General features: G+C 44.4%; 1 protein-coding gene and 13 non-coding genes across 17 annotated transcripts; all 14 read left to right on the forward strand.

Annotated features, from left to right (window-relative positions):
- The first annotated feature begins 400 nt into the window (after positions 1 to 400).
- Positions 401 to 9,957, forward strand: LOC101472050 (transmembrane protein 184C). Of its 4 annotated transcripts, none has more exons than XM_024800000.2 (12): positions 401 to 781; positions 1,721 to 1,878; positions 2,158 to 2,288; positions 3,099 to 3,135; positions 3,299 to 3,504; positions 3,587 to 3,661; positions 4,450 to 4,543; positions 4,922 to 5,034; positions 5,133 to 5,232; positions 6,108 to 6,185; positions 6,385 to 6,478; positions 9,309 to 9,957. In XM_024800000.2, exons 2-12 carry the CDS (start codon positions 1,762 to 1,764, stop codon positions 9,581 to 9,583), a joined length of 1,320 nt encoding a protein of 439 aa, XP_024655768.2. In that variant the 5' UTR covers positions 401 to 781; positions 1,721 to 1,761; the 3' UTR covers positions 9,584 to 9,957. The 4 variants fall into 4 exon arrangements, with proteins under 4 accessions (XP_024655768.2, XP_024655770.2, XP_024655769.2 ...); XM_024800002.2 differs by having other exon boundaries at positions 401 to 723; XM_024800001.2 differs by having other exon boundaries at positions 401 to 700.
- A 735-nt stretch (positions 9,958 to 10,692) lies between these two features.
- On the forward strand, positions 10,693 to 10,765 carry trnaa-agc (transfer RNA alanine (anticodon AGC)). The gene has a single exon. It is a non-coding gene; the product is annotated as a tRNA-Ala (tRNA).
- A 1,059-nt stretch (positions 10,766 to 11,824) lies between these two features.
- On the forward strand, positions 11,825 to 11,906 carry trnas-gcu (transfer RNA serine (anticodon GCU)). Its single transcript has one exon. It is a non-coding gene; the product is annotated as a tRNA-Ser (tRNA).
- Positions 11,907 to 12,543: 637 nt separating this feature from the next.
- Positions 12,544 to 12,616, forward strand: trnaa-agc (transfer RNA alanine (anticodon AGC)). Its single transcript has one exon. It is a non-coding gene; the product is annotated as a tRNA-Ala (tRNA).
- Positions 12,617 to 13,684: 1,068 nt separating this feature from the next.
- trnas-gcu (transfer RNA serine (anticodon GCU)) lies at positions 13,685 to 13,766 on the forward strand. Its single transcript has one exon. It is a non-coding gene; the product is annotated as a tRNA-Ser (tRNA).
- Positions 13,767 to 14,403: 637 nt separating this feature from the next.
- Positions 14,404 to 14,476, forward strand: trnaa-agc (transfer RNA alanine (anticodon AGC)). Its single transcript has one exon. It is a non-coding gene; the product is annotated as a tRNA-Ala (tRNA).
- A 1,058-nt stretch (positions 14,477 to 15,534) lies between these two features.
- trnas-gcu (transfer RNA serine (anticodon GCU)) lies at positions 15,535 to 15,616 on the forward strand. The gene has a single exon. It is a non-coding gene; the product is annotated as a tRNA-Ser (tRNA).
- Positions 15,617 to 16,253: 637 nt separating this feature from the next.
- On the forward strand, positions 16,254 to 16,326 carry trnaa-agc (transfer RNA alanine (anticodon AGC)). The gene has a single exon. It is a non-coding gene; the product is annotated as a tRNA-Ala (tRNA).
- A 1,067-nt stretch (positions 16,327 to 17,393) lies between these two features.
- On the forward strand, positions 17,394 to 17,475 carry trnas-gcu (transfer RNA serine (anticodon GCU)). The gene has a single exon. It is a non-coding gene; the product is annotated as a tRNA-Ser (tRNA).
- Positions 17,476 to 18,112: 637 nt separating this feature from the next.
- On the forward strand, positions 18,113 to 18,185 carry trnaa-agc (transfer RNA alanine (anticodon AGC)). The gene has a single exon. It is a non-coding gene; the product is annotated as a tRNA-Ala (tRNA).
- Positions 18,186 to 19,253: 1,068 nt separating this feature from the next.
- Positions 19,254 to 19,335, forward strand: trnas-gcu (transfer RNA serine (anticodon GCU)). Its single transcript has one exon. It is a non-coding gene; the product is annotated as a tRNA-Ser (tRNA).
- Positions 19,336 to 19,972: 637 nt separating this feature from the next.
- trnaa-cgc (transfer RNA alanine (anticodon CGC)) lies at positions 19,973 to 20,045 on the forward strand. The gene has a single exon. It is a non-coding gene; the product is annotated as a tRNA-Ala (tRNA).
- A 1,776-nt stretch (positions 20,046 to 21,821) lies between these two features.
- Positions 21,822 to 21,894, forward strand: trnaa-agc (transfer RNA alanine (anticodon AGC)). The gene has a single exon. It is a non-coding gene; the product is annotated as a tRNA-Ala (tRNA).
- A 1,068-nt stretch (positions 21,895 to 22,962) lies between these two features.
- trnas-gcu (transfer RNA serine (anticodon GCU)) lies at positions 22,963 to 23,044 on the forward strand. The gene has a single exon. It is a non-coding gene; the product is annotated as a tRNA-Ser (tRNA).
- Positions 23,045 to 23,454: the final 410 nt, after the last annotated feature.

Genomic DNA, 23,454 nt, shown 5'->3' on the forward strand with positions numbered 1-23,454 from the left:
GAGGCAATTTTATTTTACATATTTCAGATTATATATTGAAATTTTACAAAAATATTTAATCTGACTCTCATACATTTTCTTTGTCTCATAACTTTATTGTTTTCAGATACTTTTATTATTTTACTCTGCTACTTTGTAACCTAGTTTTTAATTTCATAATATGTCTCATAGTTTGAATTAGTTGATTCATCATTCTGACTTTTAATCTCATAATTGTAATTTAGCATTTTGATTTTTTTTCTGCATTATTACTAATAATGTTTACAATATTGTTTAAGTCTAAAAATATTTTAAGAAATATTTTTTTATTGGCGTCAACGAGCTTCCATACATACGAAAAACATGCCCTTGAGCAGAGGTAATTTAATTTGAAAGTTCACGCCCTGTTTGTGGCGCTTTTCCGCTGACCACGTGACTGACGGACAGCGGGGAGCTGGGTGAGGTCCCAGCCTATGACGTGGGCGCGTAAACACGGGAAAGGGCGAACACGGACATCGGTGTGTGTGGTCGATCGATCCGGATCAGTCCGGTGGTCTGACAGTGATCTGGGGTCTACTGAAAACATCAAAGGGGATCAGCTGGGCTTCATTTTGCAGCGTGTGGTTGGGCGGAGGAAGGATGCGTTGCCTGGTAACAGAGAACGGAGTGAGGATGAAAGCAGGCCAACCGTCGCTCTGAGTGAACGTCTTCCGCCGTAACGGTCCACATTTTCTTCTTTTAACAGTTCGGTTTAAATCTATTGTATCGAACCAGCAGCTTTTTAACTGATCAGCGGATAAAGGTGGTGATGCCTGAAGAATACACCGTGTACTGACCTCATTACACGCTGGGCATTTAAGATTTTTACGACATTTTAAAGCTGTAATACGCCTTTAAGAGGCTACATGAGGGATGCTTTAACCCCAACGGTCATTTTAACACGTTTAAGGCTAATATACCTAATTAATATGGATGGATACAGTGGTGGTTCCTAAAGCCCTTAAGATATTAAACTTATGTGTTTTTTGGTATAATAGGGATCACACAGTGCACTGTTTACCAAAATATTACCCACAGATTTCAGTTTATTTGAGTTTTAGTGCTATAAATCAGTCTAACTTCAAGAGTAGGACCCATAAATAATTACTTTTTACTTATTTAAACATAAGCTAGATTTTTTAAAATGTATTCTATCAGTTCTAATTTGGCAAAATCCAAACTTTGTATGCAGTTAGTGGAGATTTTAAGTCCAAGGTTGCGTTTTACAAAGTTTTATTGATATTTTATTGGCTTTTACTGACAGAATAAATAAATATAAGGCAGTTTTCTCCGCTCAACACTAGTGTCATACTTTAGTTTGTTTATGGGCTAATTAACAGGTGTTTTAAATACTAAAAACTCCAATTTGAAAGATTGTGTGGAGGGTTTTTCACAGAGATATTCTCCAGAAATGTCTGTTTATCTGGTTGGAATCAGTGCCAGCTTGCAGAGTGTTAAGTTGTTAAGTAAGCACAAGTCAAATTACACATCCTTTTGTCATTATTAATCCAGACAAATGCCATCATAAAGTAAATCTGTGCTCTTTTTGTGCAGTTTGCTAAGATTTTTATGCAATCATTTGCTCAAAATTGTGATTTTCAGGTCAAATAAAGAGTGTGTAATGAAATGAACGGGTTAATTACACATGCTGCAGCAATTTTAATTGTCCGCCTTAACAACCTGCCTGTGGTCTGTGGTTTAGGATGTGTGCCTGTAGTCTGCGTTGAGGGTGAAGCTGCCGTCATGCCGTGTACATGTGCAGAGTGGAGGAGGTGGATCCGCCCGCTGGTTCTGGTGCTTTATGCCCTCCTGCTGGTCGCTGTGCTGCCGCTCTGCATCTGGGAGCTGCAGAAGGACAAAGTACTGACACCTCCACCTGTGCTCATCTGTGGACCAAACATAGTCGCATGATCTCGTAGCCCCCTGTTCATGCTGTAATAAGCAGACTGTATATAAAAGATGGACTCATCTTTAGTAGTTTATCTGTTTTTTATCTTTAATGTATAAAAAGGGTGGAGTTTTATTTATGCAGTGTTCTCACTGCACAAAAAAACACAACAGTCCTGCAGTGACTAACTGTGATGTTGCAGGAAGGATGTTGGATACACTTTAAAGCCTGCGGTCTGTGTCTGCGTGCAGGTCGGCACTCACAGTAAAGCCTGGTTCATCGCTGGCATCTTTGTGTTTCTGACCATCCCGATCTCGCTGTGGGGGATCCTGCAGCACATGGTGCACTACACACAGCCTGAGCTGCAGAAGCCCATCATCAGGTAAACACACACACACACACATGCACTTCAGTTCTGTCTTCAAACACTCTAAATATCTCCACAGATACACTGAAGCAGGTCTGACAGAGTCTGACTTTAGGACTGTTGTATTTGACGTCAGCAACGAGGCGTCAGGTGTAAAAATGAAATAAGCTGCAGATTTCAAGCTGGATGCTGAAGTTGAAGGAAAAAGCAGAAAGTGGGTATTTTGTGCCTAAAAGCCTACTCTTGTTGGTAGCTATTAAATTTAATCTAATTTGAAAAGTCTAAAATTAGCTTCAGCAGTGAAGCTCTGAGGATGTTTTCCTCCATCTGTTATGCTGGGAACACTTCAGAAAGGCCAATGTGAGCAGCAGGGATGATTACAGCAAGATAAACCTGCCTCAGCATTTGATTTTTAATTAAAACAAACTTGGAACATTTATGAGTCTACCTTTCAAAATAAAAGTCTAAATCCAAATGTATCAGTAGATGTGAAATTGTTAGAATTACTTACTCCACACTATATTAAGATTTTTTTAGTCAAACAGGAGTTTGAAAAAAAATGATAAGAACAACTCTGAGCAGAGCTGCTGGTCTCCAGAGCTTGCAGTGGTTGGACTATGTGGCATAACTTACACAGACTGCATATAAACGTTGGATGTAGCCACTTTGACTTCACCCACTATTTTTTAATCTCTTGTTCTGAAGCGTTAACTTTAGCATTATGGTTGTTGCCATGTTGTTTTTGGGACTATAAGTGGCTGTGTGATGTTTAGTGGAGTGCTAACTTATGAGCTAAAGTTAGCTTGCTCTGTCTCTTTTCAACAGGATACTGTGGATGGTGCCGATCTACAGTTTGGACAGTGTGAGTCATTGTTACACACAAACGAACACAGACATCCAGCGACACAGACCCTTCAGTATTTTCTTCCTTTGCCGTGTTTATAACTCTTTTACACTTAATGAAATTCATTAAATTCTTTCCCTCATGTGACCTTTATGATTTCTGCTTGTTGAACGTCTTTCAGTGGCTGGCCCTGCGATATCCCAACCTGGCCATCTACGTGGACACGTGCAGGGAGTGCTACGAGGCCTACGTCATTTACAACTTCCTGGTTTTCCTGCTGAACTTCCTGAGTAACCAGTACCCCAGCCTGGTGCTCATGCTGGAGGTCCAGCAGCAGCAGCCACATCTGCCCCCGCTGTGCTGCTGCCCACCATGGCCCATGGGAGAGTAAGAAGAAGGGAGGTCACAGAGAGGGAGTTCAAAGTGTGTGATGAATGGATGCATGTTAAGTTTTTTCTCTCTCTGTCAGGGTGCTGCTGTTCAGGTGTAAGCTGGGAGTCCTGCAGTACACTGTGGTCAGACCAGTTACCACAGTGATAGCGCTGTGAGTTTTGTGCTATAACTGTAATGTTTTATAGCCTAATGTTTGTAACTGTAGCAGTAATACTTGATGTTGATTCCAGCTATTGGCTGTAGTCTTTCTGTTAGCTGTTGAAATATATCTATTTTTTCCAACATGATTAGTAATGCAGGATGAAACCTCTCCTTGTGTTTAGTGTGATAATTCAATCACTGCTAACCTACTTAGAGCAGCCGTGGCCCATTTTATCACCTAAAACTCTCCTGTGGTCCAAACAGACCTTTACTCAGAGCTGTGCTCATCACATGAGCCTAACAGAAAGTATTTTCTTTACTGCGTTTTCACTGATCTTCTGCTTGTTAAGGCTGTACAGAATCCTGCTGTTAGCAACCATGACATTTTTATTCAAACCTCATTCAACAGTTTTGATTTATAAGTGAAACAAAATGTTTTCATTATATATTATTTTATAAACATCACTGTGTTGATATTTTTACTTGAACTAGAAAATAATGTTCAAAATCAGTAATATTTAAAAAAAAAACAGAATGAAAATCACCTCTGACTTGACTGAAAATGAAAATAAAAGCCGTTTTTTCTACTGTAAAAATTTACAGTAACTTGTTTTTCCCACGTATGTATTCACAGCGATATCCACATGGAACAGTAGAGTACTGTACACCATTTTCTTTATTTTTCTACCTCAGTTTGGGAAAGTGTAGATGTTTTCATATGTTTTGTAATCTGAGAGCAAACTGAAAAAACAGTGAAGTTTGTGACCTGCTAAAGTGACTGATTGCTTTTGTGTGCAGCATCTGTCAGCTCTGTGGGGTTTATGATGAAGCAAACTTCAGCTTCAGAAACGCCTGGTCCTACCTGGTCATAATCAACAACATATCACAGCTGGTAAAGACTCAGCGTCATCATCACAGAGCAGCAGTTTCGCATTCCCAGTGTGTCAAATACACCTGTTTCTGGTTGTTAGCACACCTGGTTACATCTGGATTATTGTGGGGTTTTTTGTATTTGAACATCTGGTATGAGACTGCATTACATCAGAGCATGTAGTACAAACATTAGCCCCCAGCCCGAAACTTACCTGAACCCTGTTTAACCTTTACACAGTTTTTTTTAAGCCAGTATCCTTCAGAAAAAGTGAAAACTGATCGCTGAGGCTTTTTTTTTTAGGTTATCTCAGTTAATACTAAATTTAAAATCTATGATTTCTGTGAACAAGAGATCAAGTAAAATTCCAAAATTATATTTTTGTTTCTTTATCTGCAGTTTGCCATGTATTGTCTGGTGTTGCTCTATCGAGCTCTCAGGGAGGAGCTGATGCCCATCAGGCCTGTGGGGAAGTTCCTCTGTGTCAAACTGGTCGTGTTCGTCTCCTTCTGGTAAGAATGGGAGTGTGATTGTAATAGCTTTGGGTTTTGAGCCGTTTCATTTTTCCCTTTAAACAGATGCAGTGCTGATACATTCATTTTGTCTCCAGGCAGGCGGTTTTAATAGCACTGCTGGTGAAGGTTGGTGTGATCTCTGACAAACACACCTGGGACTGGGACAGCGTGGAGGCCGTGGCTACTGGTCTGCAGGTACAGATCATACTGCTGCATCAGTCAGCTGACCTTTGATTTATTTGTCTTCATGTTTAGATAACAGGTGAGATTTCCTGGACTTTTAGCAGAGATTAAAATTTAGCAACGTTCAGCTTTCTGTACAGATTAGAAGACAAATGAACTAAAAACAGTAAAAGCGATGAAAATAAATGCCACAGTGTTCAGATAAAGCATGAAAACTGAGTAGCAGAATAAAAAGAGGACTTTAATGACACTTGCTGATGGGTGCTGCAGAAAAACTGGCAAGAAACCAACAATAGCCCAAACATCAAGGAGTTGAACTAAAAATGCAAAAAATGAAGTATCACACCAAAAACAGAAGCAAAGTCACAAAATAATATGGAGAATTAGGTGAAATGAAGTACTGTAAACATCATTAGTGTGATATTAGGATCACACTCAGCAGCAGTGCAGTGTTTCCTAAGGCACTTTGTGAAAACAGTAAGGTACACTGAAAACTTTGAGGGTCCAGGAAGAAGAAGAAGAAGACTGAGCAGCAGGGAGGGATTTAAACAGGTACATCCTCGAAATATGACAGAAAAGCTGCCTGATATCAGACAGAACTCTGACTCTCACATCTGGAATCAAACCAACACAAAAGATGATGGAAAAGTAAACCATTCAGTACAAATTTGTATATATTTCTGGTCTTTCTGCATGAATTGATGGAACAGCTAAAATGAAACAGGATGAAACATCAGAAAAACTGACTTCTTAAGGTGAAATGACTGCAAGAGGCACACAAAAACACAAGGCACAAAATAAGGAAATCAATTTTTTTTTAAAACAGTTAAACACATTTTACGCTGCTGTTTCTATTCTGAAAGATAACTGAGTTTTTACTCATATAGGACTTCATCATCTGCATAGAGATGTTTCTGGCTGCCATCGCTCACCACTATACCTTCACCTACAAGCCCTATGTACAGGTAACCTTATCTATCTATCTATCTATCTATCTATCTATCTATCTATCTATCTATCTATCTATCTATCTATCTATCTATCTATCTATCTATCTATCTATCTATCTATCTATCTATCTATCTATCTATCTATCTATCTATCTATCTATCTATCTATCTATCTATCTATCTATCTATCTGTCTATCTGTTTCTGTCCATCAGGAAGCAGAGGAGGGGTCGTGTTTTGACAGCTTTTTGGCCATGTGGGATTTCTCTGATATCAGAGCTGATGTCAGTGAGCAGGTCCGCCATGTTGGTGAGTGTCTGACTCAGAAATCATCACAGTATGTGGAAATGACACTGAAGCAGTTTGTTGAGGAACACATCAGTGATTGGAAATGGGGCTAAACTGCTTTTGGTGCTACTGTTCTCTCTGTTTTAGATGTTCTTACAGTTTTTCTCAGTTGCTTTGGTGCGTTTCTCAGAACACCATTAACATTTGCACAGCAGTTAGTGCATTTCCCAAAACAATTAGTGCAAACTGCAAAACCTAGTGGATAGCCTGCAAAAGCACATCACATGCACAGAATTGATTATCCATACCTCAAAAGCAAGTATCCATGTCAATGAAACTGTCAGTGCCATCAAAATGAAAAGTCTTGACACCATCTTTATGAACAAGATAGTCAAATGGCATTGTCATGTTTCCACTATGACAGTTTATAATTTCAGTGTTTCCCATTGCAAAAACAATTGGTGACACCTGAAAATGCTGACGACAGCACTATGGCCTACCTGTACAGCCATCTGAAATGTGCATTTAAGTCACTGTAGATGTTATGGGAGTCTTGGGAGTAACTGAGACACTGAATACGTACGTTTCACACTTCCATTGTGTAGAAGTGTTTGTAATCCTACAGAATTGTGCAAAAGAAAAATATGCTACAGTCACTTGTTCACTGTAGAATACATGTAAACATAAAATCACCCATTTAGTAGAGCTGTGCACTAATGTGAACAATAAACAGCACATGTAACAGTACAGTAAATCATTCTGGCACATCCAGACGTTCCTGTCTGTCTGGCCACATATTTTCATCTACATCATCTGCAGCGAGGAAAGTATCTCCTGGAGTGGCGAATCCATCCTCTGCAGGACCCTGCTGTGATGTCGTCACATGCTGCATTCATGGCTGCTAGCAGGGCCATTTGCTCATGTGGATGCCGGTCATAAACTTTCCACCTCCAGGCAGAGAAAAACTCCTCTATTGGATTAAGGAATGGGGAATATGGAGGGAGATATTCAACCAGAATTCTGTCATGTGCTGCAAACCACTCTCTGACCTGATGGGAGTGGTGAAAACGGACATTATCCCAGACAACAACATACTTGCTGAGTTGGCCTCCACCTCTCTCATTCTCAGGGACTAGGTCCCTGTAAAGAGTGTCTAAAAATGTCAGGAGATGTTGGGTATTGTATGGACCAAGAAGGGGGACATGGGTGAGGACGCCGTTGTCTGAGATGGCTGCACACATGGTAATATTCCCTCCACGCTGACCAGGGACTTCAGTGGTTGCCCTCTGTCCGATGCGATTTCTTCCACGCCTTCTGCCTTTGGCCAGATTGAAATCTGCCTCATCAACATATATGAATGTGTGCAGTGTTTCCCTGGCTTCCAGCTCCAGTACACGCTTTAGAGAGAGACAGAAATGCAATGTCACAATATGCCTGTGTACAGTAACAAACAGTAATGCATGCATTTGGTAAAACACATTGTAGAGTATGTGCTGTGGAATTGCAAGTGTACTGCATGAAACTACGAAGTACTGTAAAACAGTTTGCAGTGCAGAACATAGAAGACCAGCTTTACCTGCACATACTGGTGACGGATCTCCTTCACCCTGTCACTGTTTCGTTCAAATGGCACTTTATACAATTGCTTCATGTGGATTTCATTTTTCTTGAGTACTCTGTCAATTGTTGAAATTGAAACAGATTCAATATGGCCAAATACCGTGTAATTCTCTATGACAGCGCTTTGTATGTCTCTCAGCTTTATTGCATTGTTTGCAATGACCATTGCACAAATGGCTTCTTCTTGCTGTGGGGTAAAAAGGGGCCCTCTTCCGCCTCCGCGAGGTTGTCTTACAATCCTATGTGGTGCAGAGTGAACTTTTTGTGAAATTGCAAATACAGTACAGTAACATGTGATGTGTCTGAGATGGCACAGTACAGTACAGTGTATTACTGTTTGCATACCTGTTTTCCCTACGGAATGTTTGAATGATTGAACTGACAGTAGTTCTTCCAATATTGGGTTGCACCCTTCGACCAGCCTCTTCCATGGTGAGGCCGTGATTGACAACATGGTCCACAATTGTAGCCCTTATTTCATTAGGAATCCGCCTATATCTGCCTCTTCTCCCTCTTCCCCTTCCCCTTCCTCCCCGCATCCTCACCCCTCTTCCACAGTGCTGATCTTCCATTTTGTGTCACAGAAGTGTAGATGGTACACACTAGCTCCTGCGCAGTTTATATATGCTTGCCAATTGGGGATTCACAGGATTCATCCATAATTGACAGTGAACAAGTTGTTTGTCATTGGTTACAACTAAACTTTCACACGCCTCCTCATGAGTGACAGCTGTAATTCACCTGAGATCAATTGTTCGATTTCGGAGACATTTCCAGGAAAAATGATACAGAAAGGTATAGGATTTGCTTGACAGATGGCCAATATTTGGCATGTGATAACTAGTTCAACAATTTTGTGTGTGATGACTCAAGCAATGGATGTATGACTATTAGTTTTATTGGGAACGACTATTCAGCATCCATAGGTATGATTACTTTTGACTGACATGACATAAGCAAATGGAAATGTCAGAAAGCAGCAGGGAAATGTATGGAAGCAACTGATTCATGTCCAAAATCATTTGCAGTTTGTTCAGAGAGAGGAGAAATTGCTACTATGATGTGCACAAATGACTGAGTGTTGTGGAGGTTGAACTAATAGTTATGAGAATTTCAATTCTGATCTGAGAAACGCACCAAAGCGACTGAGAAAAACTGTAATTTTGAGTGTAGAAAAAGGGAAAAAAGACACTGCAGCTGTTACATGTTTGTTTCCTCCCTCCCCGCTCAGGTCGGACGTTCCTGGGTCGTCCCAACAAGATGTATTTCGGTGCTGCGGCTCGACCCGAGCACACTGAGCACACCGGCCTCCTCGCAGCCACCTCGCAGGACCCCATCACCGTGGCAGCCACATCGATGCCCACCTCCCCTTCATCAAGTGGGCGCTATCAAGGGCTCGGCCACACCACGGCACCCCACTCTATCTCTGCTCCTGCTGGGTTCACGTCCTCGTCTTGGGATGAAGACAGCGAAGGTTCTCCTCCACAGGCGGGTGGAGCCCAATAACAACAGGGACGTACAGCAAAGAGGAGAGAAAGAGACTCTCAGTTTCTGTATTCAAATCTAAAACAAACTATAAACATGAACTCTTCTGAACTTTCTGCACTTACGTTTAAAAAAAAAAAGGAAGCCAAGCATACAAGCATACTGTAACGTTAAAGCCATGTTTGTTGGAAATCTTTGGTATTTAAAAATAACTACTCAGATTTCAATGTCTGAATATGTATTTTGATGTCAAATGATGTAATTTTGATAAATGTATCTGTCGCGTGTGAAGGAAAAGGATTGGAGAGTTTTCAGCAGGTTATTCGAGCTAGCTTTGACTATTTCTTCTAACTTATTATACATAAATAAACAGACTGTGCTATGAGCAATCACAAGTGTAGTCCTGTACCTCTGATAACTCAAAAACATCCCTTAACTATCTGAAGAACAAACATCAGCATAGTAATATGTCTGTGAAGGTTCTCAGTCATCCAGGTCATCGTAGTCAAAGGAGCTTGCTAAGAAAAGCATCTGGACTTCTTAAAGTTGCTTGAAGACATTTCACCTCTCATCGGAGAAGCTTCTTCAGTTCTAAGGTCAAATGGTGGAGAGTCCCAGATTTAAACCTAGTGGGAGTATCCCCCCGCAGAGGGACAAAAGGACCCCCCGATGATCCTCTAATCGGCTGAGCCAAGGTGTGAAACTGGGTGTGGGTCCCAATCAGCCAGAGTTTCGGGTGAGCTCTTTGTGAAACTTGGCCCCACCTTATCATGCGAATTCCTGAGGTCAGATGGCCCAGGATATGAGTGGGCGTTAAGGCGTCTGGGGAGGGAACTCAAAACTGGATTATAGATGCTATCTATAATCCAGTTTTGAGTTCCCTATTATAGATTCTATCTCCTCCAGAAGCAGCTGAAAGGTGCTTCCACAAACGGTGACAGTCTCCCAGCATAATGTGTAGTGCCCAGACTAGAGTTGGTCCTTAATGTCTCGTATGCGCAGTGATTCTACCACGGGGTCTTGTTGTAGTTGGCATGCCCAGAAACCCATGAAGGCGAGGCGTCCTTTTTAGATCCGCCGGAGTTAAAGGTCCATATGACAAGATGAAACTACAATCCCCAACCGACAAAGGGGAATTAGCTCAAATGGGAGAGCGCTCGCTTAGCATGCGAGAGGTAGCGGGATCGATACCCGCATTCTCCAGTGACCCTTTGCACATCCCCGAGCAGCCCACCAGCAGGTTCTGTAGCCAGTCCATTGGTTTTGTCTCATTATGTCTATGAATTTACTCATTATTCTCACTTTTCAAGGCTTTGTGTCATCACTTCAGGGAAGCATTCAAAGGAAAAGAAAAAGTAATGTTGTCGTGTAAATAAGAATGCTAGGGGTGCTAGACCAATGGCAAAGGAAAAGCCTTATAGTGAGTTCAAGGTGAGCCTTGACACTAAGCATGGAGAAAGGGACTTGTACCAATTGGTATGGCAGAGAGATGAAGCTGGAAAGGATGGACAGCAGTTTAAAGTCATTAAGGGTGGAAATGGTAATGTGCTAACAAGGGAAGGAGTACTTTGAAGGGAAGATGTGGGTGGAGACCAAATAAAGGGGTGATTTGTGACACCAGGATAGCAGCAGGTGTGAAAGGCAAGCTTTACAGGACGGTGGTGAGAACTGCTCTGATGTATTGTTTTATGACTGTGGCACGGAGGAAAAGACGAGAGGCCGAGATGGAGTTGTCAGAGTTGAAGATGGTAAGTTTTTTTATGTTGGGAGTGTCCAGGATGGAAAAAGATTAGAACTGACTATGTCAGAGGGACAGCTGGGGTTGAGCGGTTTGGAGACAAAGTTAGACCGGTAAGGCTGCGGTGGTTTGGAAATGTGCAGAGGAGGAAAATAAGATATACTGGGAAAAGGGTGTAAAATATGGAGCTGCTAGGCAGGAGGAAAAGAAAAATACAGAAGAGAAAGTTCATGGATCTAGTTGAGGAGGACATGAAGAGGGTTGCTGTGACAGAGGAGAATGCTAGGGGCAGGGTGAGATGGAGGCAGATGATCCACTCTGGCAACCCCCAAGAAGAACAGGCTCAAAGAAGAAGCCAGCATCACTCCAGGCTTCTACCAAAGTGTTACGCAGCCCCTCGTGGGGGATCTGGAGTAGATTTCCCTGCGTCGATACACTAGCGCTCAGCTCGCATTTTGTCCATCCAGACTACATGGTCACAGAATAAATTCCCAATTCTGCTGGCAAAGAAACTGCAGCCACGAGATGAGGTGGCCGAGAGGTTAAGGCGGTGGACTGCTAATCCATTGTGCTCTGCACGCGTGGGTTCGAATCCCATCCTCGTCGAGTCCTCTTTCTACTTATCTTAATGCATGTTGTGAGATTGGCTGCCAAAGTAGGCATGATGCAATACCTCAGCTCTTCTTTGGCTCAGTACTCCCTATAGTTCACCATGTGGTCTTGTTGCACAGGTCACGTTAAAGAGAATGGTCTGCTAATACAATGGCCAAAAGATACTTTGTTTCCAGAATAGTCAGTACTCCAAACGAACGCATGTGGCTTCCTTTGGCAAATGTTTATTTGCACGTCTCCTCTGAGTACCTTTCAGGTACTGTCAGGTTAACGCTGGCTTTAAACCTCATCAGTGTTTGTCCATCTGAGGTGATTGTCTCCCCTCTTACCTTCACAATACTGGCCCATGGCAGCCAAGAGTCACGCAGCAATGCCCCCAGTCCAGTCTGACATCTCTTTTTCTCCAGAAGCAGCTGAAAGGTGCTTCCACAAACGGTGACAGTCTCCCAGCATAATGTGTAGTGCCCAGACTAGAGTTGGTCCTTAATGTCTCGTATGCGCAGTGATTCTACCACGGGGTCTTGTTGTAGTTGGCATGCCCAGAAACCAATGAAGGCGAGGCGTCCTTTTTAGATCCGCCGGAGTTAAAGGTCCATATGACAAGATGAAGCTACAATCCCCAACCGTCAAAGGGGAATTAGCTCAAATGGGAGAGCGCTCGCTTAGCATGCGAGAGGTAGCGGGATCGATACCCGCATTCTCCAGTGACCCTTTGCACATCCCCGAGATGCCCACCAGCAAATTCTGCATCCAATCCATTGGTTTTGTCTCATTATGTCTATGACTTTACTCATTATACTCACTTTTCAAGGCTTTGTGTCATCACTTCAGGGAAGCATTCAAAGGAAAAGGAAGGAAAAGAAAAAGTAATGTTGTCGTGTAAATAAGAATGCTAGGGGTGCTAGACCAATGGCAAAGGAAAAGCCTTATAGTGAGTTCAAGGTGAGCCTTGACACTAAGCATGGAGAAAGGGACTTGTACCAATTGGTATGGCAGAGAGATGAAGCTGGAAAGGATGGACAGCAGTTTAAAGTCATTAAGGGTGGAAATGGTAATGTGCTAACAAGGGAAGGAGTACTTTGAAGGGAAGATGTGGGTGGAGACCAAATAAAGGGGTGATTTGTGACACCAGGATAGCAGCAGGTGTGAAAGGCAAGCTTTACAGGACGGTGGTGAGAACTGCTCTGATGTATTGTTTTATGACTGTGGCACGGAGGAAAAGACGAGAGGCCGAGATGGAGTTGTCAGAGTTGAAGATGGTAAGTTTTTTATGTTGGGAGTGTCCAGGATGGAAAAAGATTAGAACTGACTATGTCAGAGGGACAGCTGGGGTTGAGCGGTTTGGAGACAAAGTTAGACCGGTAAGGCTGCGGTGGTTTGGAAATGTGCAGAGGAGGAAAATAAGATATACTGGGAAAAGGGTGTAAAATATGGAGCTGCTAGGCAGGAGGAAAAGAAAAATACAGAAGAGAAAGTTCATGGATCTAGTTGAGGAGGACATGAAGAGGGTTGCTGTGACAGAGGAGAATGCTAGGGGCAGGGTGAGATGGAGGCAGATGATCCACTCTGGCAACCCCCAAGAAGAACAGGCTCAAAGAAGAAGCCAGCATCACTCCAGGCTTCTACCAAAGTGTTACGCAGCCCCTCGTGGGGGATCTGGAGTAGATTTCCCTGCGTCGATACACTAGCGCTCAGCTCGCATTTTGTCCATCTAGACTACATGGTCACAGAATAAATTCCCAATTCTGCTGGCAAAGAAACTGCAGCCACGAGATGAGGTGGCCGAGAGGTTAAGGCGATGGACTGCTAATCCATTGTGCTCTGCACGCGTGGGTTCGAATCCCATCCTCGTCGAGTCCTCTTTCTACTTATCTTAATGCATGTTGTGAGATTGGCTGCCAAAGTAGGCATGATGCAATGCCTCAGCTCTTCTTTGGCTCAGTACTCCCTATAGTTCACCATGTGGTCTTGTTGCACAGGTCACGTTAAAGAGAATGGTCTGCTAATACAATGGCCAAAAGATACTTTGTTTCCAGAATAGTCAGTGCTCCAAACGAACGCATGTGGCTTCCTTTGGCAAATGTTTATTTGCACGTCTCCTCTGAGTACCTTTCAGGTACTGTCAGGTTAACGCTGGCTTTAAACCTCATCAGTGTTTGTCCATCTGAGGTGATTGTCTCCCCTCTTACCTTCACAATACTGGCCGATGGCAGCCAAGAGTCACGCAGCAATGCCCCCAGTCCAGTCTGACATCTCTTTTTCTCCAGAAGCAGCTGAAAGGTGCTTCCACAAACGGTGACAGTCTCCCAGCATAATGTGTAGTGCCCAGACTAGAGTTGGTCCTTAATGTCTCGTATGCGCAGTGATTCTACCACGGGGTCTTGTTGTAGTTGGCATGCCCAGAAACCCATGAAGGCGAGGCGTCCTTTTTAGATCCGCCGGAGTTAAAGGTCCATATGACAAGATGAAGCTACAATCCCCAACCGACAAAGGGGAATTAGCTCAAATGGGAGAGCGCTCGCTTAGCATGCGAGAGGTAGCGGGATCGATACCCGCATTCTCCAGTGACCCTTTGCACATCCCCGAGATGCCCACCAGCAAATTCTGCATCCAATCCATTGGTTTTGTCTCATTATGTCTATGACTTTACTCATTATACTCACTTTTCAAGGCTTTGTGTCATCACTTCAGGGAAGCATTCAAAGGAAAAGAAAAAGTAATGTTGTCGTGTAAATAAGAATGCTAGGGGTGCTAGACCAATGGCAAAGGAAAAGCCTTATAGTGAGTTCAAGGTGAGCCTTGACACTAAGCATGGAGAAAGGGACTTGTACCAATTGGTATGGCAGAGAGATGAAGCTGGAAAGGATGGACAGCAGTTTAAAGTCATTAAGGGTGGAAATGGTAATGTGCTAACAAGGGAAGGAGTACTTTGAAGGGAAGATGTGGGTGGAGACCAAATAAAGGGGTGATTGTGACACCAGGATAGCAGCAGGTGTGAAAGGCAAGCTTTACAGGACGGTGGTGAGAACTGCTCTGATGTATTGTTTTATGACTGTGGCACGGAGGAAAAGACGAGAGGCCGAGATGGAGTTGTCAGAGTTGAAGATGGTAAGTTTTTTTATGTTGGGAGTGTCCAGGATGGAAAAAGATTAGAACTGACTATGTCAGAGGGACAGCTGGGGTTGAGCGGTTTGGAGACAAAGTTAGACCGGTAAGGCTGCGGTGGTTTGGAAATGTGCAGAGGAGGAAAATAAGATATACTGGGAAAAGGGTGTAAAATATGGAGCTGCTAGGCAGGAGGAAAAGAAAAATACAGAAGAGAAAGTTCATGGATCTAGTTGAGGAGGACATGAAGAGGGTTGCTGTGACAGAGGAGAATGCTAGGGGCAGGGTGAGATGGAGGCAGATGATCCACTCTGGCAACCCCCAAGAAGAACAGGCTCAAAGAAGAAGCCAGCATCACTCCAGGCTTCTACCAAAGTGTTACGCAGCCCCTCGTGGGGGATCTGGAGTAGATTTCCCTGCGTCGATACACTAGCGCTCAGCTCGCATTTTGTCCATCCAGACTACATGGTCACAGAATAAATTCCCAATTCTGCTGGCAAAGAACCTGCAGCAATGAGATGAGGTGGCCGAGAGGTTAAGGCGATGGACTGCTAATCCATTGTGCTCTGCACGCGTGGGTTCGAATCCCATCCTCGTCGAGTCCTCTTTCTACTTATCTTAATGCATGTTGTGAGATTGGCTGCCAAAGTAGGCATGATGCAATGCCTCAGCTCTTCTTTGGCTCAGTACTCCCTATAGTTCACCATGTGGTCTTGTTGCACAGGTCACGTTAAAGAGAATGGTCTGCTAATACAATGGCCAAAAGATACTTTGTTTCCAGAATAGTCAGTACTCCAAACGAACGCATGTGGCTTCCTTTGGCAAATGTTTATTTGCACGTCTCCTCTGAGTACCTTTCAGGTACTGTCAGGTTAACGCTGGCTTTAAACCTCATCAGTGTTTGTCCATCTGAGGTGATTGTCTCCCCTCTTACCTTCACAATACTGGCCGATGGCAGCCAAGAGTCACGCAGCAATGCCCCCAGTCCAGTCTGACATCTCTTTTTCTCCAGAAGCAGCTGAAAGGTGCTTCCACAAACGGTGACAGTCTCCCAGCATAATGTGTAGTGCCCAGACTAGAGTTGGTCCTTAATGTCTCGTATGCGCAGTGATTCTACCACGGGGTCTTGTTGTAGTTGGCATGCCCAGAAACCAATGAAGGCGAGGCGTCCTTTTTAGATCCGCCGGAGTTAAAGGTCCATATGACAAGATGAAGCTACAATCCCCAACCGTCAAAGGGGAATTAGCTCAAATGGGAGAGCGCTCGCTTAGCATGCGAGAGGTAGCGGGATCGATACCCGCATTCTCCAGTGACCCTTTGCACATCCCCGAGATGCCCACCAGCAAATTCTGCATCCAATCCATTGGTTTTGTCTCATTATGTCTATGACTTTACTCATTATACTCACTTTTCAAGGCTTTGTGTCATCACTTCAGGGAAGCATTCAAAGGAAAAGGAAGGAAAAGAAAAAGTAATGCTGTCGTGTAAATAAGAATGCTAGGGGTGCTAGACCAATGGCAAAGGAAAAGCCTTATAGTGAGTTCAAGTTTAGCCTTGACACTAAGCATGGAGAAAGGGACTTGTACCAATTGGTATGGCAGAGAGATGAAGCTGGAAAGGATGGACAGCAGTTTAAAGTCATTAAGGGTGGAAATGGTAATGTGCTAACAAGGGAAGGAGTACTTTGAAGGGAAGATGTGGGTGGAGACCAAATAAAGGGGTGATTGTGACACCAGGATAGCAGCAGGTGTGAAAGGCAAGCTTTACAGCACGGTGGTGAGAACTGCTCTGATGTATTGTTTTATGACTGTGGCACGGAGGAAAAGACGAGAGGCCGAGATGGAGTTGTCAGAGTTGAAGATGGTAAGTTTTTTATGTTGGGAGTGTCCAGGATGGAAAAAGATTAGAACTGACTATGTCAGAGGGACAGCTGCGGTTGAGCGGTTTGGAGACAAAGTTAGACCGGTAAGGCTGCGGTGGTTTGGAAATGTGCAGAGGAGGAAAATAAGATATACTGGGAAAAGGGTGTAAAATATGGAGCTGCTAGGCAGGAGGAAAAGAAAAATACAGAAGAGAAAGTTCATGGATCTAGTTGAGGAGGACATGAAGAGGGTTGCTGTGACAGAGGAGAATGCTAGGGGCAGGGTGAGATGGAGGCAGATGATCCACTCTGGCAACCCCCAAGAAGAACAGGCTCAAAGAAGAAGCCAGCATCACTCCAGGCTTCTACCAAAGTGTTACGCAGCCCCTCGTGGGGGATCTGGAGTAGATTTCCCTGCGTCGATACACTAGCGCTCAGCTCGCATTTTGTCCATCCAGACTACATGGTCACAGAATAAATTCCCAATTCTGCTGGAAAACAAACTGCAGAAAAGAGATGAGGTGGCCGAGAGGTTAAGGCGATGGACTGCTAATCCATTGTGCTCTGCACGCGTGGGTTCGAATCCCATCCTCATCGAGTCCTCTTTCTACTTATCTTATTGCATGTTGTGAGATTGGCTGCCAAAGTAGGCATGATGCAATGCCTCAGCTCTTCTTTGGCTCAGTACTCCCTATAGTTCACCATGTGGTCTTGTTGCACAGGTCACGTTAAAGAGAATGGTCTGCTAATACAATGGCCAAAAGATACTTTGTTTCCAGAATAGTCAGTGCTCCAAACGAACGCATGTGGCTTCCTTTGGCAAATGTTTATTTGCACGTCTCCTCTGAGTACCTTTCAGGTACTGTCAGGTTAACGCTGGCTTTAAACCTCATCAGTGTTTGTCCATCTGAGGTGATTGTCTCCCCTCTTACCTTCACAATACTGGCCCATGGCAGCCAAGAGTCACGCAGCAATGCCCCCAGTCCAGTCTGACATCTCTTTTTCTCCAGAAGCAGCTGAAAGGTGCTTCCACAAACGGTGACAGTCTCCCAGCATAATGTGTAGTGCCCAGACTAGAGTTGGTCCTTAATGTCTCGTATGCGCAGTGATTCTACCACGGGGTCTTGTTGTAGTTGGCATGCCCAGAAACCCATGAAGGCGAGGCGTCCTTTTTAGATCCGCCGGAGTTAAAGGTCCATATGACAAGATGAAGCTACAATCCCCAACCGTCAAAGGGGAATTAGCTCAAATGGGAGAGCGCTCGCTTAGCATGCGAGAGGTAGCGGGATCGATACCCGCATTCTCCAGTGACCCTTTGCACATCCCCGAGATGCCCACCAGCAAATTCTGCATCCAATCCATTGGTTTTGTCTCATTATGTCTATGACTTTACTCATTATACTCACTTTTCAAGGCTTTGTGTCATCACTTCAGGGAAGCATTCAAAGGAAAAGGAAGGAAAAGAAAAAGTAATGCTGTCGTGTAAATAAGAATGCTAGGGGTGCTAGACCAATGGCAAAGGAAAAGCCTTATAGTGAGTTCAAGGTGAGCCTTGACACTAAGCATGGAGAAAGGGACTTGTACCAATTGGTATGGCAGAGAGATGAAGCTGGAAAGGATGGACAGCAGTTTAAAGTCATTAAGGGTGGAAATGGTAATGTGCTAACAAGGGAAGGAGTACTTTGAAGGGAAGATGTGGGTGGAGACCAAATAAAGGGGTGATTGTGACACCAGGATAGCAGCAGGTGTGAAAGGCAAGCTTTACAGGACGGTGGTGAGAACTGCTCTGATGTATTGTTTTATGACTGTGGCACGGAGGAAAAGACGAGAGGCCGAGATGGAGTTGTCAGAGTTGAAGATGGTAAGTTTTTTTATGTTGGGAGTGTCCAGGATGGAAAAAGATTAGAACTGACTATGTCTGAGGGACAGCTGGGGTTGAGCGGTTTGGAGACAAAGTTAGACCGGTAAGGCTGCGGTGGTTTGGAAATGTGCAGAGGAGGAAAATAAGATATACTGGGAAAAGGGTGTAAAATATGGAGCTGCTAGGCAGGAGGAAAAGAAAAATACAGAAGAGAAAGTTCATGGATCTAGTTGAGGAGGACATGAAGAGGGTTCCTGTGACAGAGGAGAATGCTAGGGGCAGGGTGAGATGGAGGCAGATGATCCACTCTGGCAACCCCCAAGAAGAACAGGCTCAAAGAAGAAGCCAGCATCACTCCAGGCTTCTACCAAAGTGTTACGCAGCCCCTCGTGGGGGATCTGGAGTAGATTTCCCTGCGTCGATACACTAGCGCTCAGCTCGCATTTTGTCCATCTAGACTACATGGTCACAGAATAAATTCCCAATTCTGCTGGCAAAGAAGCTGCAGCCACGAGATGAGGTGGCCGAGAGGTTAAGGTGATGGACTGCTAATCCATTGTGCTCTGCACGCGTGGGTTCGAATCCCATCCTCGTCGAGTCCTCTTTCTACTTATCTTAATGCATGTTGTGAGATTGGCTGCCAAAGTAGGCATGATGCAATGCCTCAGCTCTTCTTTGGCTCAGTACTCCCTATAGTTCACCATGTGGTCTTGTTGCACAGGTCACGTTAAAGAGAATGGTCTGCTAATACAATGGCCAAAAGATACTTTGTTTCCAGAATAGTCAGTGCTCCAAACGAACGCATGTGGCTTCCTTTGGCAAATGTTTATTTGCACGTCTCCTCTGAGTACCTTTCAGGTACTGTCAGGCTAACGCTGGCTTTAAACCTCATCAGTGTTTGTCCATCTGAGGTGATTGTCTCCCCTCTTACCTTCACAATACTGGCCGATGGCAGCCAAGAGTCACGCAGCAATGCCCCCAGTCCAGTCTGACATCTCTTTTTCTCCAGAAGCAGCTGAAAGGTGCTTCCACAAACGGTGACAGTCTCCCAGCATAATGTGTAGTGCCCAGACTAGAGTTGGTCCTTAATGTCTCGTATGCGCAGTGATTCTACCACGGGGTCTTGTTGTAGTTGGCATGCCCAGAAACCAATGAAGGCGAGGCGTCCTTTTTAGATCCGCCGGAGTTAAAGGTCCATATGACAAGATGAAGCTACAATCCCCAACCGACAAAGGGGAATTAGCTCAAATGGGAGAGCGCTCGCTTCGCATGCGAGAGGTAGCGGGATCGATACCCGCATTCTCCAGTGACCCTTTGCACATCCCCGAGCAGCCCACCAGCAGGTTCTGTAGCCAGTCCATTGGTTTTGTCTCATTATGTCTATGACTTTACTCATTATACTCACTTTTCAAGGCTTTGTGTCATCACTTCAGGGAAGCATTCAAAGGAAAAGAAAAAGTAATGTTGTCGTGTAAATAAGAATGCTAGGGGTGCTAGACCAATGGCAAAGGAAAAGCCTTATAGTGAGTTCAAGGTGAGCCTTGACACTAAGCATGGAGAAAGGGACTTGTACCAATTGGTATGGCAGAGAGATGAAGCTGGAAAGGATGGACAGCAGTTTAAAGTCATTAAGGGTGGAAATGGTAATGTGCTAACAAGGGAAGGAGTACTTTGAAGGGAAGATGTGGGTGGAGACCAAATAAAGGGGTGATTGTGACACCAGGATAGCAGCAGGTGTGAAAGGCAAGCTTTACAGGACGGTGGTGAGAACTGCTCTGATGTATTGTTTTATGACTGTGGCACGGAGGAAAAGACGAGATGCCGAGATGGAGTTGTCAGAGTTGAAGATGGTAAGTTTTTTATGTTGGGAGTGTCCAGGATGGAAAAAGATTAGAACTGACTATGTCAGAGGGACAGCTGGGGTTGAGCGGTTTGGAGACAAAGTTAGACCGGTAAGGCTGCGGTGGTTTGGAAATGTGCAGAGGAGGAAAATAAGATATACTGGGAAAAGGGTGTAAAATATGGAGCTGCTAGGCAGGAGGAAAAGAAAAATACAGAAGAGAAAGTTCATGGATCTAGTTGAGGAGGACATGAAGAGGGTTGCTGTGACAGAGGAGAATGCTAGGGGCAGGGTGAGATGGAGGCAGATGATCCACTCTGGCAACCCCCAAGAAGAACAGGCTCAAAGAAGAAGCCAGCATCACTCCAGGCTTCTACCAAAGTGTTACGCAGCCCCTCGTGGGGGATCTGGAGTAGATTTCCCTGCGTCGATACACTAGCGCTCAGCTCGCATTTTGTCCATCCAGACTACATGGTCACAGAATAAATTCCCAATTCTGCTGGCAAAGAACCTGCAGCAATGAGATGAGGTGGCCGAGAGGTTAAGGCGATGGACTGCTAATCCATTGTACTCTGCACGCGTGGGTTCGAATCCCACCCTCGTCGAGTCCTCTTTCTACTTATCTTATTACATGTTGTGAGATTGGCTGCCAAAGTAGGCATGATGCAATGCCTCAGCTCTTCTTTGGCTCAGTACTCCCTATAGTTCACCATGTGGTCTTGTTGCACAGGTCACGTTAAAGAGAATGGTCTGCTAATACAATGGCCAAAAGATACTTTGTTTCCAGAATAGTCAGTGCTCCAAACGAACGCATGTGGCTTCCTTTGGCAAATGTTTATTTGCACGTCTCCTCTGAGTACCTTTCAGGTACTGTCAGGCTAACGCTGGCTTTAAACCTCATCAGTGTTTGTCCATCTGAGGTGATTGTCTCCCCTCTTACCTTCACAATACTGGCCGATGGCAGCCAAGAGTCACGCAGCAATGCCCCCAGTCCAGTCTGACATCTCTTTTTCTCCAGAAGCAGCTGAAAGGTGCTTCCACAAACGGTGACAGTCTCCCAGCATAATGTGTAGTGCCCAGACTAGAGTTGGTCCTTAATGTCTCGTATGCGCAGTGATTCTACCACGGGGTCTTGTTGTAGTTGGCATGCCCAGAAACCAATGAAGGCGAGGCGTCCTTTTTAGATCCGCCGGAGTTAAAGGTCCATATGACAAGATGAAGCTACAATCCCCAACCGTCAAAGGGGAATTAGCTCAAATGGGAGAGCGCTCGCTTAGCATGCGAGAGGTAGCGGGATCGATACCCGCATTCTCCAGTGACCCTTTGCACATCCCCGAGATGCCCACCAGCAAATTCTGCATCCAATCCATTGGTTTTGTCTCATTATGTCTATGACTTTACTCATTATACTCACTTTTCAAGGCTTTGTGTCATCACTTCAGGGAAGCATTCAAAGGAAAAGGAAGGAAAAGAAAAAGTAATGTTGTCGTGTAAATAAGAATGCTAGGGGTGCTAGACCAATGGCAAAGGAAAAGCCTTATAGTGAGTTCAAGGTGAGCCTTGACACTAAGCATGGAGAAAGGGACTTGTACCAATTGGTATGGCAGAGAGATGAAGCTGGAAAGGATGGACAGCAGTTTAAAGTCATTAAGGGTGGAAATGGTAATGTGCTAACAAGGGAAGGAGTACTTTGAAGGGAAGATGTGGGTGGAGACCAAATAAAGGGGTGATTTGTGACACCAGGATAGCAGCAGGTGTGAAAGGCAAGCTTTACAGGACGGTGGTGAGAACTGCTCTGATGTATTGTTTTATGACTGTGGCACGGAGGAAAAGACGAGAGGCCGAGATGGAGTTGTCAGAGTTGAAGATGGTAAGTTTTTTATGTTGGGAGTGTCCAGGATGGAAAAAGATTAGAACTGACTATGTCAGAGGGACAGCTGGGGTTGAGCGGTTTGGAGACAAAGTTAGACCGGTAAGGCTGCGGTGGTTTGGAAATGTGCAGAGGAGGAAAATAAGATATACTGGGAAAAGGGTGTAAAATATGGAGCTGCTAGGCAGGAGGAAAAGAAAAATACAGAAGAGAAAGTTCATGGATCTAGTTGAGGAGGACATGAAGAGGGTTGCTGTGACAGAGGAGAATGCTAGGGGCAGGGTGAGATGGAGGCAGATGATCCACTCTGGCAACCCCCAAGAAGAACAGGCTCAAAGAAGAAGCCAGCATCACTCCAGGCTTCTACCAAAGTGTTACGCAGCCCCTCGTGGGGGATCTGGAGTAGATTTCCCTGCGTCGATACACTAGCGCTCAGCTCGCATTTTGTCCATCCAGACTACATGGTCACAGAATAAATTCCCAATTCTGCTGGCAAAGAAACTGCAGCCACGAGATGAGGTGGCCGAGAGGTTAAGGCGATGGACTGCTAATCCATTGTGCTCTGCACGCGTGGGTTCGAATCCCATCCTCGTCGAGTCCTCTTTCTACTTATCTTAATGCATGTTGTGAGATTGGCTGCCAAAGTAGGCATGATGCAATGCCTCAGTTCTTCTTTGGCTCAGTACTCCCTATAGTTCACCATGTGGTCTTGTTGCACAGGTCACGTTAAAGAGAATGGTCTGCTAATACAATGGCCAAAAGATACTTTGTTTCCAGAATAGTCAGTGCTCCAAACGAACGCATGTGGCTTCCTTTGGCAAATGTTTATTTGCACGTCTCCTCTGAGTACCTTTCAGGTACTGTCAGGTTAACGCTGGCTTTAAACCTCATCAGTGTTTGTCCATCTGAGGTGATTGTCTCCCCTCTTACCTTCACAATACTGGCCGATGGCAGCCAAGAGTCACGCAGCAATGCCCCCAGTCCAGTCTGACATCTCTTTTTCTC

This window comes from Maylandia zebra, linkage group LG3 (assembly GCF_041146795.1).
Source record: "Maylandia zebra isolate NMK-2024a linkage group LG3, Mzebra_GT3a, whole genome shotgun sequence".
Classification (NCBI taxonomy): Eukaryota; Metazoa; Chordata; class Actinopteri; order Cichliformes; family Cichlidae; genus Maylandia; species Maylandia zebra.

What these genes read in the sequence shown, in the direction of transcription:
- LOC101472050 (XM_024800000.2), top strand. Translation starts at nt 1,762, where the DNA reads ATGCCGTGTACATGTGCAGAGTGGAGGAGGTGGATCCGCCCGCTGGTT. An exon ending in GTCGTGTTCGTCTCCTTCTG is followed by an intron (nt 5,035 to 5,132) that starts GTAAGAATGGGA and finishes TTTTGTCTCCAG; the next exon opens with GCAGGCGGTTTTAATAGCAC. An exon ending in CCGTGGCTACTGGTCTGCAG is followed by an intron (nt 5,233 to 6,107) that starts GTACAGATCATA and finishes TTACTCATATAG; the next exon opens with GACTTCATCATCTGCATAGA.